Source organism: Podarcis liolepis (assembly GCF_965112155.1).
Source record: "Podarcis liolepis genome assembly, chromosome: 2".
NCBI classification, from domain to species: Eukaryota; Metazoa; Chordata; class Lepidosauria; order Squamata; family Lacertidae; genus Podarcis; species Podarcis liolepis.
The window spans coordinates 81,706,124-81,720,796 of NC_139555.1; the positions used below are offsets into that span (position 1 = coordinate 81,706,124).

General features: G+C 41.5%; 1 protein-coding gene across 4 annotated transcripts in view; it reads left to right on the forward strand.

Moving 5' to 3' along the window:
* Positions 1-14,673, forward strand: part of CACNA2D3 (calcium voltage-gated channel auxiliary subunit alpha2delta 3) — a 482,706-nt gene that overhangs the window by 351,728 nt on the left and 116,305 nt on the right. For all 4 annotated transcript variants that reach the window (XR_014522462.1, XR_014522463.1, XR_014522464.1 and 1 more), the window contains one exon: positions 1,161-1,235. Coding sequence is in view for 1 of the 4 variants with exons in the window: in XM_083489214.1 (XP_083345340.1) it covers positions 1,161-1,235 (75 nt within the window). In the remaining 3 variants the exon portion in view is untranslated. The remainder of the gene's footprint in view (positions 1-1,160; positions 1,236-14,673) is intronic.

Genomic DNA, 14,673 nt, shown 5'->3' on the forward strand with positions numbered 1-14,673 from the left:
AAAAGATGCATGCATGCCATGAGGTGGATATTGTAGCTCTGTTGTTTCCTGCAGGGATGTGGAACCTCAGGCCCAGGAGCCAAATTCAGTCTGTCTGGCCCTTCACTTTGTCCCCATGCCACACCTCACCAGCCCCTCTTTGCATCCTCCCTGAGTGTCCTTGAACTCTGGTAATGCTCTTGCTACCTGGATGGCAGATAGAGCAAGCTGTGGAAATGTGTGTAGAAAAAACCATCCTGAGATCTGTGGATTAAGGGCAGTATACAAATTCAATAATAAAAATAGTAGTAGGACAGTCGTACCTTGGATCCCGAAGGCCTTGCGTGTAAAACGTTTTGGCTCCTGAACACCACCAACCCGGAAGTGAGTGTTCTGGTTTGCAAACATTGTTTGGAACCCGAATGTCCGATGCGACTTCCGCGGCTTCCGATTGGCTACAGGAGCTTCCTGCAGCCAATCGGAAGCTGTGCCTTGGTTTCTGAACATTTTGGAAGTTGAACGGATTCTGTTCAACTTCCGAGGTTCCACTGTAGTAGAATTTGCCTTTTATCTTTTGCTTCTAGCCCCGCCCATCATTGTTATGTGACACCCCCAAGAAGGTTGCCCAGAGCTCCCCACCCCTAATATACTGAAGTCCCCACAGCTATAGGGATTTTTTTTTACTACAGTGGTATCTCAGGTTAAGTACTTAATTCATTCCGGAGGTCCGTTCTTAACCTGAAACTGTTCTTAACCTGAAGCACCACTTTAGCTAATGGGGCCTTCCACTGCTGCCGCGCGATTTCTGTTCTCATCCTGAAGCAAAGTTCTTAACTCGAGATACTATTTCTGGGTTAGCCAAGTCTGTAACCTGAAGCATATGTAACCTGAAGCGTATGTAACCCGAGGTACCACTGTACATGTTAAAGAAAAGGGACTTCACTTGAATTTGAGCAAAATGCTTTGTTGCTACAGGCTTATAATTGCCAAGTTTGAGGTGCCAAGGCACAATGCACCAGGAAATTTTCCTGAAAACCCACTACTGAAATGTATTTCTGTGCAGTTCACATTTTTTAGATGGGTCTTGTGCCATAGAACTTCCTGATGGTTTGTGTTCCAAAAGTTTACCTGCTCTGTAGGCCCTATTTATTCAGGTTCTTTTCTTTCCTATATCCTTACAGTTAGGTATTCATGGATATGCATTCGCAATCACGAACAATGGATACATTCTGACTCATCCAGAACTCAGGCCTCTGGTAAGATAAAAAATATGTTGACTGATTTTATACATGCCGAGATAGAGATGTTTACATTTTCTTCTTCTTCTTAAGATATACAGAATTAAAGAGCAGAGTGTAATGGTTCACAAGGACGACTACTAAAAAGGCTACTATTTAAACATAAATACTGCAGACATTTTTTTCCCTAGAAGCTCCAATGCAAATAATAACATAAGCCTTTGGGTGATATAGAAATGCACAGGTTGTATGGTGAGAGACCCAAACCCCTGTAAGTGCAAGGCAAAGCCATAAATTGCTGCAATTATGTACACTTACATTAAAGTGGAATTCTCTGTTCCTAAGTAATAGCCCCTATTTGTCATGTTTAAGTGGACTCAAATTTCTAAAACTGTGTGGATATTGTATGCAAGCTCTTTCTCTTCTTTATCTTCGCTTGAAGGATTATTCCCCCAATTACTCTTTTTTTAAAAGGTGAAAATTCATTTCCAATACCCTTTTTGCCTTCTTTTAATTAACCAAAGTCAGAAAGAAGTTTGATGTGTCTGTTATATAAAAGTTTATTGAATGATAGCATAGGCTGTAGCTTCATTTTTTTGGTTTTATAGGAACACTTTAAGAGTTTCATCACCATTGAATCTAACTAAAGGAGTGGCATTAGTGAATTCACTATAATATAATATGGATGCCATTTCTAAGGTAGGCACTTAATGTAATTATCAGAATTCAGCAATATATAAGCAGAAAGCAGCAATATATCTCAGAGGGGTATTTGCATATTTAAAAAATCAGGATTATTGTACAGAAGGATTGATGGAGTCATAATTGGAGCTTGCACAAACATTTATCCCTCTAACGTTTGGATTAGGCATTACACTTAGTTAATATTTACATTTGAGTGGTTTTGATGAGAAGATGAAATGAAATTGTCAGAACACAACATTTTCCTGGCTGTTCCTCCTTCCACCCCCAAGAAGTTTTGTTTTAAAAAGAGAACAGTGCAAAAAGGCAGTAGAATTACTTTTTTTGGTATAAACTGTTTCATTCTGAGTTTAGACAAATTATCCTACCTATAAAAACTGCTTGGTATTTTGGGATGGGAGCAGCAGTGTAAAGCTGGGGGTAGCAGCAGATGTGATGTTAGTCATGCTATTAGCAATTATGTGAATTGCTTCTCAAAGTGAACTGCAGGCATGAGCAGAGCAAATCGGGAGCAGGATCCTGGTGTGGGGTGTCCCTGCTGTGGTCTCAGTCTAGATCAGGCCCCCTGCACTGGCTGATTGCAATGTGAGGGAAGCTCCCTTTTGTTTTAATTGCAAATCGGGAGCAGGATCCTGGTGTGGAGTGTCCCTGCTGTGGTCTCAGTCTAGATCAGGCCCCCTGCACTGGCTGATTGCAATGTGAGGGAAGCTCCCTTTTGTTTTAATAGCAGGTGTTGTGACCCCAGATCAGAACTGCAACAGGACACAGTCTGCCTCTTGTGTCTGCCTCCTGTGCTGGGGCCATAGTCACTCCCAGCACCTGCAATTTGCTTTTAGATTTCAAAACACTCATTTGCTAATTGCTTGAATGGAGCCTTCCTTAGTTTATCATTCAGTCTTCTAATGGGGTGGGGCTTTGCTTCAGACTCCCCCCCCCCAACATGTAGATGGCGGGGGGGTCAGAACCAGCAAGCATAACCTTGTTCTCTCCTGGTGTGATTACAATCATTCAAGAGAAGAATGGCTGAAACAGTCTTATGCATTTCCTATTTAATTCTCTCTCCCATCCCGCCCCCCCCCCATACCAACCCATGAGGTAGATCAGTGTTGTTTCCATTTTAAAAATAGGGAACAAATTCCGGGAGACAGTGGGTTAGTTGCTGTCAGGGAATCTCTAAAAGGGAACAAGAAACCCAGAATCTCCCAGATCCAACACAGTGGCTGCAATGGATATTGTACAAAGCTAATCTGGAAGTGGAGGGTTGAATCCAGCGCCACATGTGTGAAGTTCCACTCACATAATGAGATTTCCCCTTATGCATGGAAGGGGCTGCAAGGAAGAGAAGTGTGGTGCTAGCAGAGCAACAGCAGTGGATGCTCTTCAGTTCTTAGATTGTAGCTGCTGAGTAACTATCCTTTCCAGCTGGGCACCCTTGGTCAGAACCGTATGCAGAGTGTAAATGTTATGTTCAGTCGTATATGTAAACCTTCTTCCGGGGCGGGGGGAAGGGTACAAGAGACAAACCTGTTTGTGTGCATACATATTGTCTGGTGTGTGTCCCCCACCCCTCAGAAACAACAACAAAAAATAATTACCATGTACCACTAATATGTGGCCAAGATATAATCAGTACACTTAGCTTTGTCATTAGTACAGCTTTTTAAAAAGAGTTTGTGAATAACTCTTTAAAATATCATTTGGGTAAACAGGATTTCTTACAACCTGTATAGTATCCTTCCTCACCTTTTCTACATTAACAAGTTATAGAAAATATGGACAAATATCTCACCATGCCTTGTTCTTGCAGTGAAATTTAAAAGAAAAACTCCTGGAGAGTTTAATTCTAGTTTATTATTGCTAGGTGGAACACACACACACTCAGCAAATGTTGTTGTTTCACTTAAATATAGTTTTCTGTGAGCATTCAGCTTTTGTTCAACTCTGTATATTCCTTTGTAAAAATAGGTGATGCTTTGTAATGTATTATAGGAAAATCTACACTCTTTGAAACCAGTTTTGCACTTTAAGAGCATTATAAGAAGAATGTTCTTTTCTGGTTGGACTAGATCAAGATGAATTCTTTAGGAAGTAAATCAAAAGTCCTCAGAAAGCTTTGCTAATAACATTGTTAGATGCTATTTAATTTCTGCATACGTAGGAACAAAATGTCAAAAGAGACCATTTACAATATTCATGGATTATTTTAGAAACCTCTTGTCCTCCCCATTTTCCTAGAACTCCCACATCCTATTTTACTGACATTATTTGATGTACTGAACAAAGTCACACGAGCTGTTTAGAGTGGTCCTAAAGACTTTCACATCTCCCTCAATGAGCATTACATAGATGACTGTGAGCCTATTGTGCCCATCCACCAAAAAACAAAACAAAACAAAACCCACGGATTTCCATTCATACAACTGGATTTCCCCTTCTGCTCCCCCTGCAGGCCCTTGTATGCTCTGTTATGGGAGATGCTTTGGAGCAGATTTTGGGGGCTATTGGAAGCTCCATGAGAGGGAGAGGGAGGGGGGGAAGGAAGGGCAGCCCTGTGGTATTCAGGGAAGTCCACTCATGAGACATTAGATTTCATCCTATGTGTTTACTAGATCCCATTTTCTTTCATGCCCTGTTTCTATAATGATTCAAAAGGACACGAAAGGATTCATTTGTGTAAACATGTATATGCTGCAGGAATATGTATCTCATTCAAAAAGAGCATTTGAACTAAAGCCTTGTGTGGACCATTAGTAAACATATAAACTCCTTTATGTGCAGCACCCCCCTTATTTTGCTCAGCGGTACATACCTTTCTGTTCCATTTAAATCAGTGGGTATCCTGTTTCTGCAAGGAATCTATGACCATACAAAATGTTTTTGCCAAAAATCTCAGAAACCTCATCAGGAGGGCTTTAAACTGACTAATGTGGGGGAGGGAGACAGTGCTCCTGAAGGTAGGAGTCTATCAATTAATGAAGATGATCATCCAAATGTCATAGACCAAATGGAGCAAACAGCACGCGGACCTAGTGGAGGGAGGAAAAAATCCTTAAATAAGAGACACGGGGGAATGATTAATGGACTTCAATGTCTGTACACTAATGCGCAAAGCATGGGAAATAAACAAGATGAGCTTGAGCTCTTGGTACAGCAAACTAAATATGACATAATAGGCATCACTGAAACCTGGTGGGATAAGTCCCACGATTGGAATGTAATAATGGGGGGATACAATCTATTTCAGAGAAACAGACCAGACAAGAAAGGAGGAGGAGTGGCGTTATATGTCAGGGATGTGTATACCTGTGAAGAGATCCAAGATTTAGAACCTCAAAGCCAAAGTGAGAGCATTTGGGTCAAAATTAAGGGAGAGAAGAATAACAGAGACCTCATTGTGGGAGTTTACTATAGATCCCCAAGCCAAACGGAAGACATAGATGCTGCCTTCCTGGAACAGATGGCCAAGCATGCAAAACGAAGGGAGATAGTAGTAATGGGGGACTTCAATTACCCGGATATTTGTTGGACGTCAAACTCAGCCAAGAGCATAAGGTCAAACAGATTCCTCACTGGCCTTGCAGACAACTTCATTGTCCAGAAAGTGGGAGAAGCAACAAGAGGAACAGCCATTTTAGATCTGGTCCTAACCAATGTTGATGACCTGGTTAGTGGTGTAGATGTGGAAGGATCATTAGGCGCGAGTGATCATGCTCTCCTGAAGTTTACTATACAGCGGAAAGTAGCAGCCAAGCATACTAGGACTCAATTTCTTGACTTTAAGAAAGCCGACTTCATAAAACTTAGGGAAGTGCTGGGTGAGATCCCATGGACAGCAATACTAAAAGGAAAGGGAGTTCATGATGGCTGGGAGTTTGTTAAGAGGGAGATAGTAAAAGCACAACGTCAGGCAATACCAATGAGACGAAAACATGGAAGGTGCCTAAAGAAACCAGGGTGGCTATCTAAAGAACTTTTAACTGAATTAAGATTAAAAAAGGATGTGTACAAAAAATGGAAAAGGGGGGAAACCACCAAAGAGGAATTCAAACAAATAGCCAGCACGTGTAGACACAAAGTCAGAAAAGCTAAAGCACAGAATGAACTCAGGCTTGCTAGAGAGGTTAAAAGCAACAAAAAAGGCTTTTATGGGTATGTTCGTAGCAAAAGGAAGAACAAAGAAACAGTGGGGTCACTCAGAGGAGAAGATGGTGAAATGCAAACAGGGGACACAGAAAGGGCTGAACTCCTCAATGCCTTCTTTGCCTCAGTCTTCTCCGATAAAGAAAACAATGCCCGACCTGAAGAATTTGGAGCAAATGATTCAGCAAAGGAAACACAGCCCAGAATAACTAAGGAGATAGTACAAGAATATTTGGCTAGATTAGATGTATTCAAGTCTCCAGGGCCAGATGAACTGCATCCAAGAGTATTAAAAGAACTGGCAGATGTGATCTCAGAACCACTGGCAGTCATCTTTGAGAATTCCTGGAGAACAGGCGAAGTCCCGGCAGACTGGAGGAGGGCAAATGTTGTCCCTATTTTCAAAAAGGGGAAAAGAGAGGACCCAAATAATTACCGCCCAGTCAGTCTGACATCAATAGCAGGGAAGATTCTGGAACAGATCATTAAGCAAACAGTCTGTGAGCATCTAGAAAGGAATGCTGTGATCACCAATAGTCAGCATGGATTTCTGAAAAATAAGTCATGTCAGACTAACCTGATCTCGTTTTTTGACAGAATTACAAGCCTGGTAGATGAAGGGAACGCAGTGGATGTAGCCTACCTTGATTTCAGCAAGGCATTTGACAAGGTGCCCCATGATATTCTTGTAAAGAAGCTGGTAAAATGCGGTCTTGACTATGCTACCACTCAGTGGATTTGTAACTGGCTGACTGACCGAACCCAAAGGGTGCTCATCAATGGTTCTTCTTCATCCTGGAGAAGAGTGACTAGTGGGGTGCCACAGGGTTCTGTCTTGGGCCCGGTCTTATTCAACATCTTTATCAACGACTTGGATGATGGACTCAAGGGCATCCTGATCAAATTTGCAGATGACACCAAACTGGGAGGGGTGGCTAACACCCCAGAGGACAGGATCACACTTCAAAACGACCTTGACAGATTAGAGAACTGGGCAAAAACAAACAAGATGAATTTTAACAGGGAGAAATGTAAAGTATTGCACTTGGGCAAAAAAAATGAGAGGCACAAATACAAGATGGGTGACACCTGGCTTGAGAGCAGTACATGTGAAAAGGATCTAGGAGTCTTGGTTGACCACAAACTTGACATGAGCCAACAGTGTGACGCGGCAGCTAAAAAAGCCAACGCAATTCTGGGCTGCATCAATAGGAGTATAGCATCTAGATCAAGGGAAGTAATAGTGCCACTGTATTCTGCTCTGGTCAGACCACACCTGGAGTACTGTGCCCAGTTCTGGGCACCACAATTCAAGAAGGACACTGACAAACTGGAACGTGTCCAGAGGAGGGCAACCAAAATGGTCAAAGGCCTGGAAACGATGCCTTATGAGGAACGGCTAAGGGAGCTGGGCATGTTTAGCCTGGAGAAGAGGAGGTTAAGGGGTGATATGATAGCCATGTTCAAATATATAAAAGGATGTCACATAGAGGAGGGAGAAAGGTTGTTTTCTGCTGCTCCAGAGAAGCGGACACGGAGCAATGGATCCAAACTACAAGAAAGAAGATTCCACCTAAACATTAGGAAGAACTTCCTGACAGTAAGAGCTGTTCGAGAGTGGAATTTGCTGCCAAGGAGTGTGGTGGAGTCTCCTACTTTGGAGGTCTTTAAGCAGAGGCTTGACAACCATATGTCAGGAGTGCTCTGATGGTGTTTCCTGCTTGGCAGGGGGTTGGACTCGATGGCCCTTGTGGTCTCTTCCAACTCTATGATTCTATGATTCTATGATAATGCACATACTTATTGTAGAACAGGGAGCCAGGAGGATATGCATTGATATTCCATTTGGTTATGCTCCTAGCTAAAGGACTGTGTAAAGACTGTGAGATCTGTTCAGTTAGTATTCAAAACAAGTTCCTGGGCTTTCAGAATCCTTTAATCCAGTTGGTAGATCTCAGGATTCTAGTACGAAGTAGGTCGTGCAAGGCAGAGATCTTCCTGCATGGCTCTGTGAAACTTAAAAGTAACACAAGGGCCCTTACCTTGTCTTCTTCCTCTCTTTAATTACGGGTTCCATAAACTAGATCTCATGCATTCCTTGTTTAAGAGGGAAATGTGGAATGAATTCCAGCAACAATAAATGATACAAGACAGATTGGCAAATGATGTAATCTTCCTTCCTTGTTTTTGTTCATGACAGCAGTTTTTTTAATGGGAAAAAGTGGATGTTTCCCTTCCTCACATCACTGCACATCTCTGGCTCATTACCATACACAATCATTCCAATGGTAAGTGCACAGATAAATAAAACTGTGAGGCCAGGGAGCTCACGACATTATATGCATTCCGTGGGTTTTTAGGGTCCTGATTTTTATTTTTATTTTAATCTGGATCCTTCAGCATGGTTTCATATCAGCACAGCAATAGAAGGAACTTAAAAGCCATCTCCATTTTCTCATTTATTTGAAGGATATGAACATATATCCTGATTAGCTTGTGTATGCTGTGCAGGTCAGAGGTGCTTGTGGGATGAAGAGCAACTTAATTGCAATGAACTCAAATGATAAACTAATAACCAGTAGTAACTAATGATAGAAAATTCCCATTTAATGTTTTATTTATTTTTAGTGGTGCAGTGATTACTGGAATGGTTTGTTACGGTGGGAAAATTGTAAATGTGAATGGGCCAGAAGTCATTATGTGTATGAAGGAAATTTGCTCTCAGATCATATAAGTTATTGGGACTATGAAGATTTTTAACAATGATGTGTTAGCCATGCAATAGGAGGAGGTATTGTGCATTCCCCTTTGGAGGGGACTAGAAAAACTGGCTAACATGTGTAGTAAGTGTATTATACAAAAAGTCAAGTTAAAGCTCTCTAACAATTCTTCATTTCAGCCATATTTTGATGGATATGTTTGCTGACTTGAACTTTATAACTGAATCATCTTGTTGAGATTCTGTTCCCTGCCAGGTTTACACAAATTAGAAAGGGGGGACCTGTGACCTTGCATAGGTTGTTGGACTACAACTCCCATCATTCGTGTCACTTGGGGCTGATAGGAGTTGGAGTCTAACAGCAATCTGGAGGATTCAGCATTCCTGACATCAATAACACATTGAATTGTGATCATTGTCAATTAAATTGACATTCTCTTGATCAAGTCTTCAAGAAGAAAGCTAGTGTTGACCTTCAGAGGAGTGCACTAAGTTTAAATTAGCCACAGAATCTTACAAACCCTATGGATAAACAAAGGTGAGTGTAACTCAAATCATCTGAGATACTTGCGCTGGTGATGAACTATGTAAGATTAGACATTAGATGGCAGCATAGCACTGCCATGTATAATCAACCATTGACATAGCCTTCACTGGAATCTGAGCAGGCAGAGCCATTATTCAACACACACACACACACACACACACATGCATGTTTTGAATATGTTGTGTTTATGTAAAAAGTGAAAGTTAAGACTTGTATTGAATGTGTTTCTCTTTACTGCAAAACACAGTATTATTAAAATGCAGAAACAAAGCCCCACTGGCATAAAATCATATATGGCAACAAGGAAACAGAAACTCTATATGTTTCACTTTCTGCTACATTTGAAAGCTCTGTTTGGCTGCAGTATGGAAATATTAACAGGAAATGTTTCCACGGTCCAAAGAAGCAGCCTTGAAAAAATGTATATACTTAAAACGAACAGAGTATATATAAAACGGGAAAGCTAGTAGGCGTCAGAGAGACAAAAAAGGAAAAACACCAGCCACAATTCAAAACACAATAGTAATGACTCCTCTTGTATTACAGATTAGAATATATAGTAATACTGTGTAATACAGAGCACAGGAAACATCCTCAAATTAATTCCATTTGTTCTCATCGTGTGTCTTAAAAACATAAAATTCTGATCTTAATACATACATACAGTGGTGCCCCGCAAGACGAATGCCCTGCAAGACGGAAAACCCGCTAGACGAAAGGGTTTTCCGTTTTGGAGGTGCTTCGCAAAACGAATTTCCTATGGGCTTGCTTTGCAAGACGACAATGCCTTGCGAGTTCCTGCGGGTTTTTCCCCCTCCCCCCTTTTTCTGAGCCGCTAAGCCGCTTATCAGCTGATCCGGTCAGCAGATAAGCCGCTAAAAGCCGCTAATAGCGCTAATCCGCTAATCCGTCAATGGGCTTGCTTCGCAAGACGAAAAAACCGCTAGACGAAGAGAATCACAGAACGGATTCTTTTCGTCTTGCGAGGCACCACTCTATCTATATATCTCTGTGTGTGTATTATTTGTAAAAAAAATTGCATTCTTAGGTGCACACACACACACACACACACACACACACACTGTGTTTTGTTACCCTACATCATGATATAGTATCATTTGCAGAGACATTCTCACATGCTGAATGTCAGCTGGGCTGCTGAGTCCAGCCACTTCAATCAGTAACTTAGTTTTTCTTTTTAGTGAGTGAAAGTCACTCAGTCACTTCATTTACACCTCTAAAATTGTCAAGACTCTTCCTAAAACTTTGAAGAGCATTGCCATCCCCTAGTTCCTCTCCGTCAAGTGATGAAAAAGAAATTGGGCTGAATGAAGGTTTATAAGGGAGTAACTGCTCTGAGAGACCCAATCAATTTAGAATTTGGGCAGAGTAATCCCAGTTTGTGCTGCTCGCTATTGGTTAGGAGGTGTCCTCCTGACAGGCCTCACCAGCAGTGGGCTGCACCACTGCAGAGGCCCTTGCCAAAGATGGTGTTTCAAGCAGCGGTAACCAGCAGTAGGTCCTCAGAGTGATTTGTGGGAGAGGTCAGAGCTGGGCTGGCAATGGATCAAAGCAAACACAGTTCCTGGAGAGGAGTCTAATTTTGGACCCCTGAGCTGCAGCAGCCTGAAGCTGGCACAGCAAAATAGGTACAGCATCTCTTCCTTCACCTTCTGCCTTAGCCAGCAGGAGCCAACAGCAATGAATCTGCCACTGCACACCCTTGCTCCTGTTAGAACTGCACCCTTAAAAGTCTACACTATTTGGGCTTTCAGTGTGAGCACATATACACTCAGATTTTGAGTGGTTTTCACAAGCTACCTGGCAAGCTCTCATGTGGACCAGCAATGGTGTTCTGTGCTTGGACCATCCGAAGCCCCTCATCAAGAAATGAGCTGCCTTGTTCTCATCCATAAGAACCTTCTAACCATTCTTTAACATTTGTTCCATGTAAAGTGCCTTGTTGTAGTAGATGCAATGATGCCAGCTCTATAGCCAAGTTTGTGTACACGATCTTTCTCCCTTGGTTATAGATGTTTCATGTATCAGCATGGACATTGCAAGTGGGACAAAATTAGGCCCATACTGTATAAATAACATTGGAAGTGTTTTAAATTAAAATGCCAACTATATTCAGGATATTTCTCCTCATACGGTCAAAATTTCTCAATGGACTGAGAAATAAATGCGGCTGAAACAAATGGGACTTAATTCAGATGCATTCTGATCCAAATAGTGCGCTAGTATAAATCAGCGGCAATTAAAAGTTTACCACCTCTGAATATGGAATTTTGGCTCTCATAACTATTGAAATCAGTGCGCCTTTTCAGTAAAATCTGGTTTCAGTTGAGGTGTAAGTTTCTCAGTTTGCTTATTGGAGTTATACAGCTTTAAACTTATTTCTGTGGGACTATTCGCTCTAATAAAGTTTAATAGCATGTGTAAATGCTTCCAGTTCTGAGTCGTAGCCAATTTCACGTTGATACCGCATTAAGACGTTGGTCTTGAAAAAGCAGTTGATCCGCTACTTTTGGGTTGGGGAACCTGTCGCCCTCCCAGTGCGGCTAGTAAAATGGTTCTAAATGGAACAGGATAGTAAATATGAGCATACTCCAATGTTTGACATAAACACGATTTGAGAGACAATAAAATATGAACCTTCCTTGGAATGTGTTAAATGTAATCTTGTTGTAGAGGATAGATCTCAGTATTGTGCTATTACAGACACTCCATCTGTGCAAGCATTTCAGCTTGCCAGGTACAATGATCAGCCCTCTCTTTCCCCTACACACTGCTCTGAGGGTTCTCCTGACCCCTCCAGACCCAATTTTGGTTGTGCAGCAGAAGAGAGGGAAGCCATTTTGCATAAGTGGAAGCCCTTGCGCAGACGAAAACGGCTCCAAGAGTATATTTGTAAGAAAGTTGTTCCACAAGAGTGTAGCAAGGAAAATTCACCAGTCATTCTTTGGAAATCATTTGAACTTGCTTCCGAGTAAATGTGATTATTGTTGAGAGTTTAGGATTTTGAACTATTCCTGTAAACTGCTTGAAGTTTTGCTAAAATCAAGTCGTATATAAATGTTAACTCCGATCTGTGACTCCAGTACTATTATTGTCCAAGAGCAAAGTGGTGTGTGTTCTCCCTGCCTACTTAAATGTATCAAAGGTCTTGGGGATAATAAAATAACACATTTCAGTTTAATAATTTCAGTTTGCCGGGGAGATGCAGGGTGGGGGGGATACTCCCTGGTCCTGAACAGGATAACTGTTCCCCTGAAAGACCAGGTGCGCAGCCTGGGAGTCATTTTGGACTCACAGCTGTCGATTCTGTGTCCAGGGCAGCTGTATATCAGCTCCATCTAGTTCGCAGGCTGAGACCCTACCTGCCCACAGACTGTCTCACCGAAGTGCACGCCCTGGTTATCTCCTGCTTGGACTACTGCAATGCACTCTACGTGGGGCTGCCTTTGAAAGGGACTCGGAAACTACAACTAATCTTGAATGTGGCAGCTAGACTGGTGACTGAGAGTGGCCATCGGGACCATATAACACTGGCCCTAAAAGATCTTCACTGGCTGCCAGTACGTTTCTGAGCACAATTCAAAGTGTTGGTGCTGATCTTCAAAGCCCTAAATGACCTTGGCCCAGTATACCTGATGGAGTGTCTCCACCCCCATCACTCAGCCTGGTCCTCCTCCAAGGGTCTTCTGCTGGTGACGCCCTCCCTTCAGATGTCAAAGAGATAATTTTAGAAGACATCTGAAGGCAGCCATGTATTGGGAGGTTTTTAACACTTGATGTTTTTATTATGTTTTTAGATATGCTTTAAGCCACCCAAGGCGGCTGGGGAATCCAAGCCAGATGGGTGGGTTATAAGTAATAATAATAATAAATGTTATTTGTTATTATTTTACAGCAGGCTGTTGAAGTTTCATTTTCTGAAAAGAAACTCATCAGCTGTTGTACTTTGTTTTGTTTATAGGCACCAATGCTGGATTGAGAAACATCATGGATTAGACATAATTTAATTTAGGAATGTAATGTCAGCATTATCAAACCATAAGCGAGAAAAAGACATTGAGAATCTACCACAGGGTTTTATCCCCCCCCCCCAATAAATGGTATTTTTAAAAACTGAAATAGAGATTCAAACTACACACTAGGTTTTCCATGCGTTGTTAAGGGCTTCTATAATAGATCATACAAAGACAAGAGGAAAATAGCCCCTGCTGCCACTTGCTTCCAGAATCTGGGCTATACTTTTTTCCACTGACATTGGTGCCCACATATGCTAAGAACACTGACTCCTGGTCAGTACCCTCATTCATCAATTTATCAAAACATTTCATGATGCCCACCAACCTTCGCACCTCCATGCCAAAACCCTGTGATTTCAATGAGCAAATCTGCCACTAGGAGCACTCTAACCCAGAAGCATATAATTGATGAAAGGATATCAGCTCATCGCCATAGATAGTTTCTTACTTTTTCAAACGTTAGGCCCACTTACTCCATGCTAGCACTGCATACAGGCCATCAGCACCAGTATATAATCTCTTTTAACAATATGTATTTTCCATCAAGGAAGATCTCCATATTAACATTTTAGCCAGGTCAGGTACCATTTGCACTGAGCTCTCTGCATTTGCCCTGCATGAAAATAACCATGCAGTTTGCTTCTAGTTCCACTCCTCTTCGATCGCCTATTCTTACGACCACAAGCATGTGACAGTTTAACTCGGCTGTTTCTTTACAGGCACAGTCGGCCACGTGATCTCACACTTATTTCTAGTCACGTAGGATAGCTCAGTGCAAATGAAACTTTCCTTACAGGCAAACTGCAACTCATGTACATAATAAGAACACAAATTCCCAGCATTAGTTCAGATATGATGACAGTGTTGGTTTCATTTTTGTAGTAACTCTATATTCTACAAAATCCTATTTGTTCTTCTTTCAAAAGGAAGTTAACATGAAAAATATGCACAAAATAATAACTGCCCTTATACAATTGTTTTCATCATTGGCCTTGGTAAAGGAAGTTGTGTGTGTGTATATATATATATATATATATATATATATATATATATATGAACGAAAGATAAAAACCTTCCCCTAAATACGATGGCAGTTATGTACCCAAAGCAAGTTGCTGAGTTTAAGTTACCGGTAAATGTTAACAGCCACAATGCATTGTATGTAGCAAAAAAGACTTAGTGTATTTAAAGATTGCTAAACCAGTATTAAGGCTTTCATAGCTGTAAATTCTGGGAAAATTTGTTTCTCCTAATATAGAAAAACAGAGAAATCCAAGTCTCAGAGGAAACATTAATGCCCCACTTAAACGG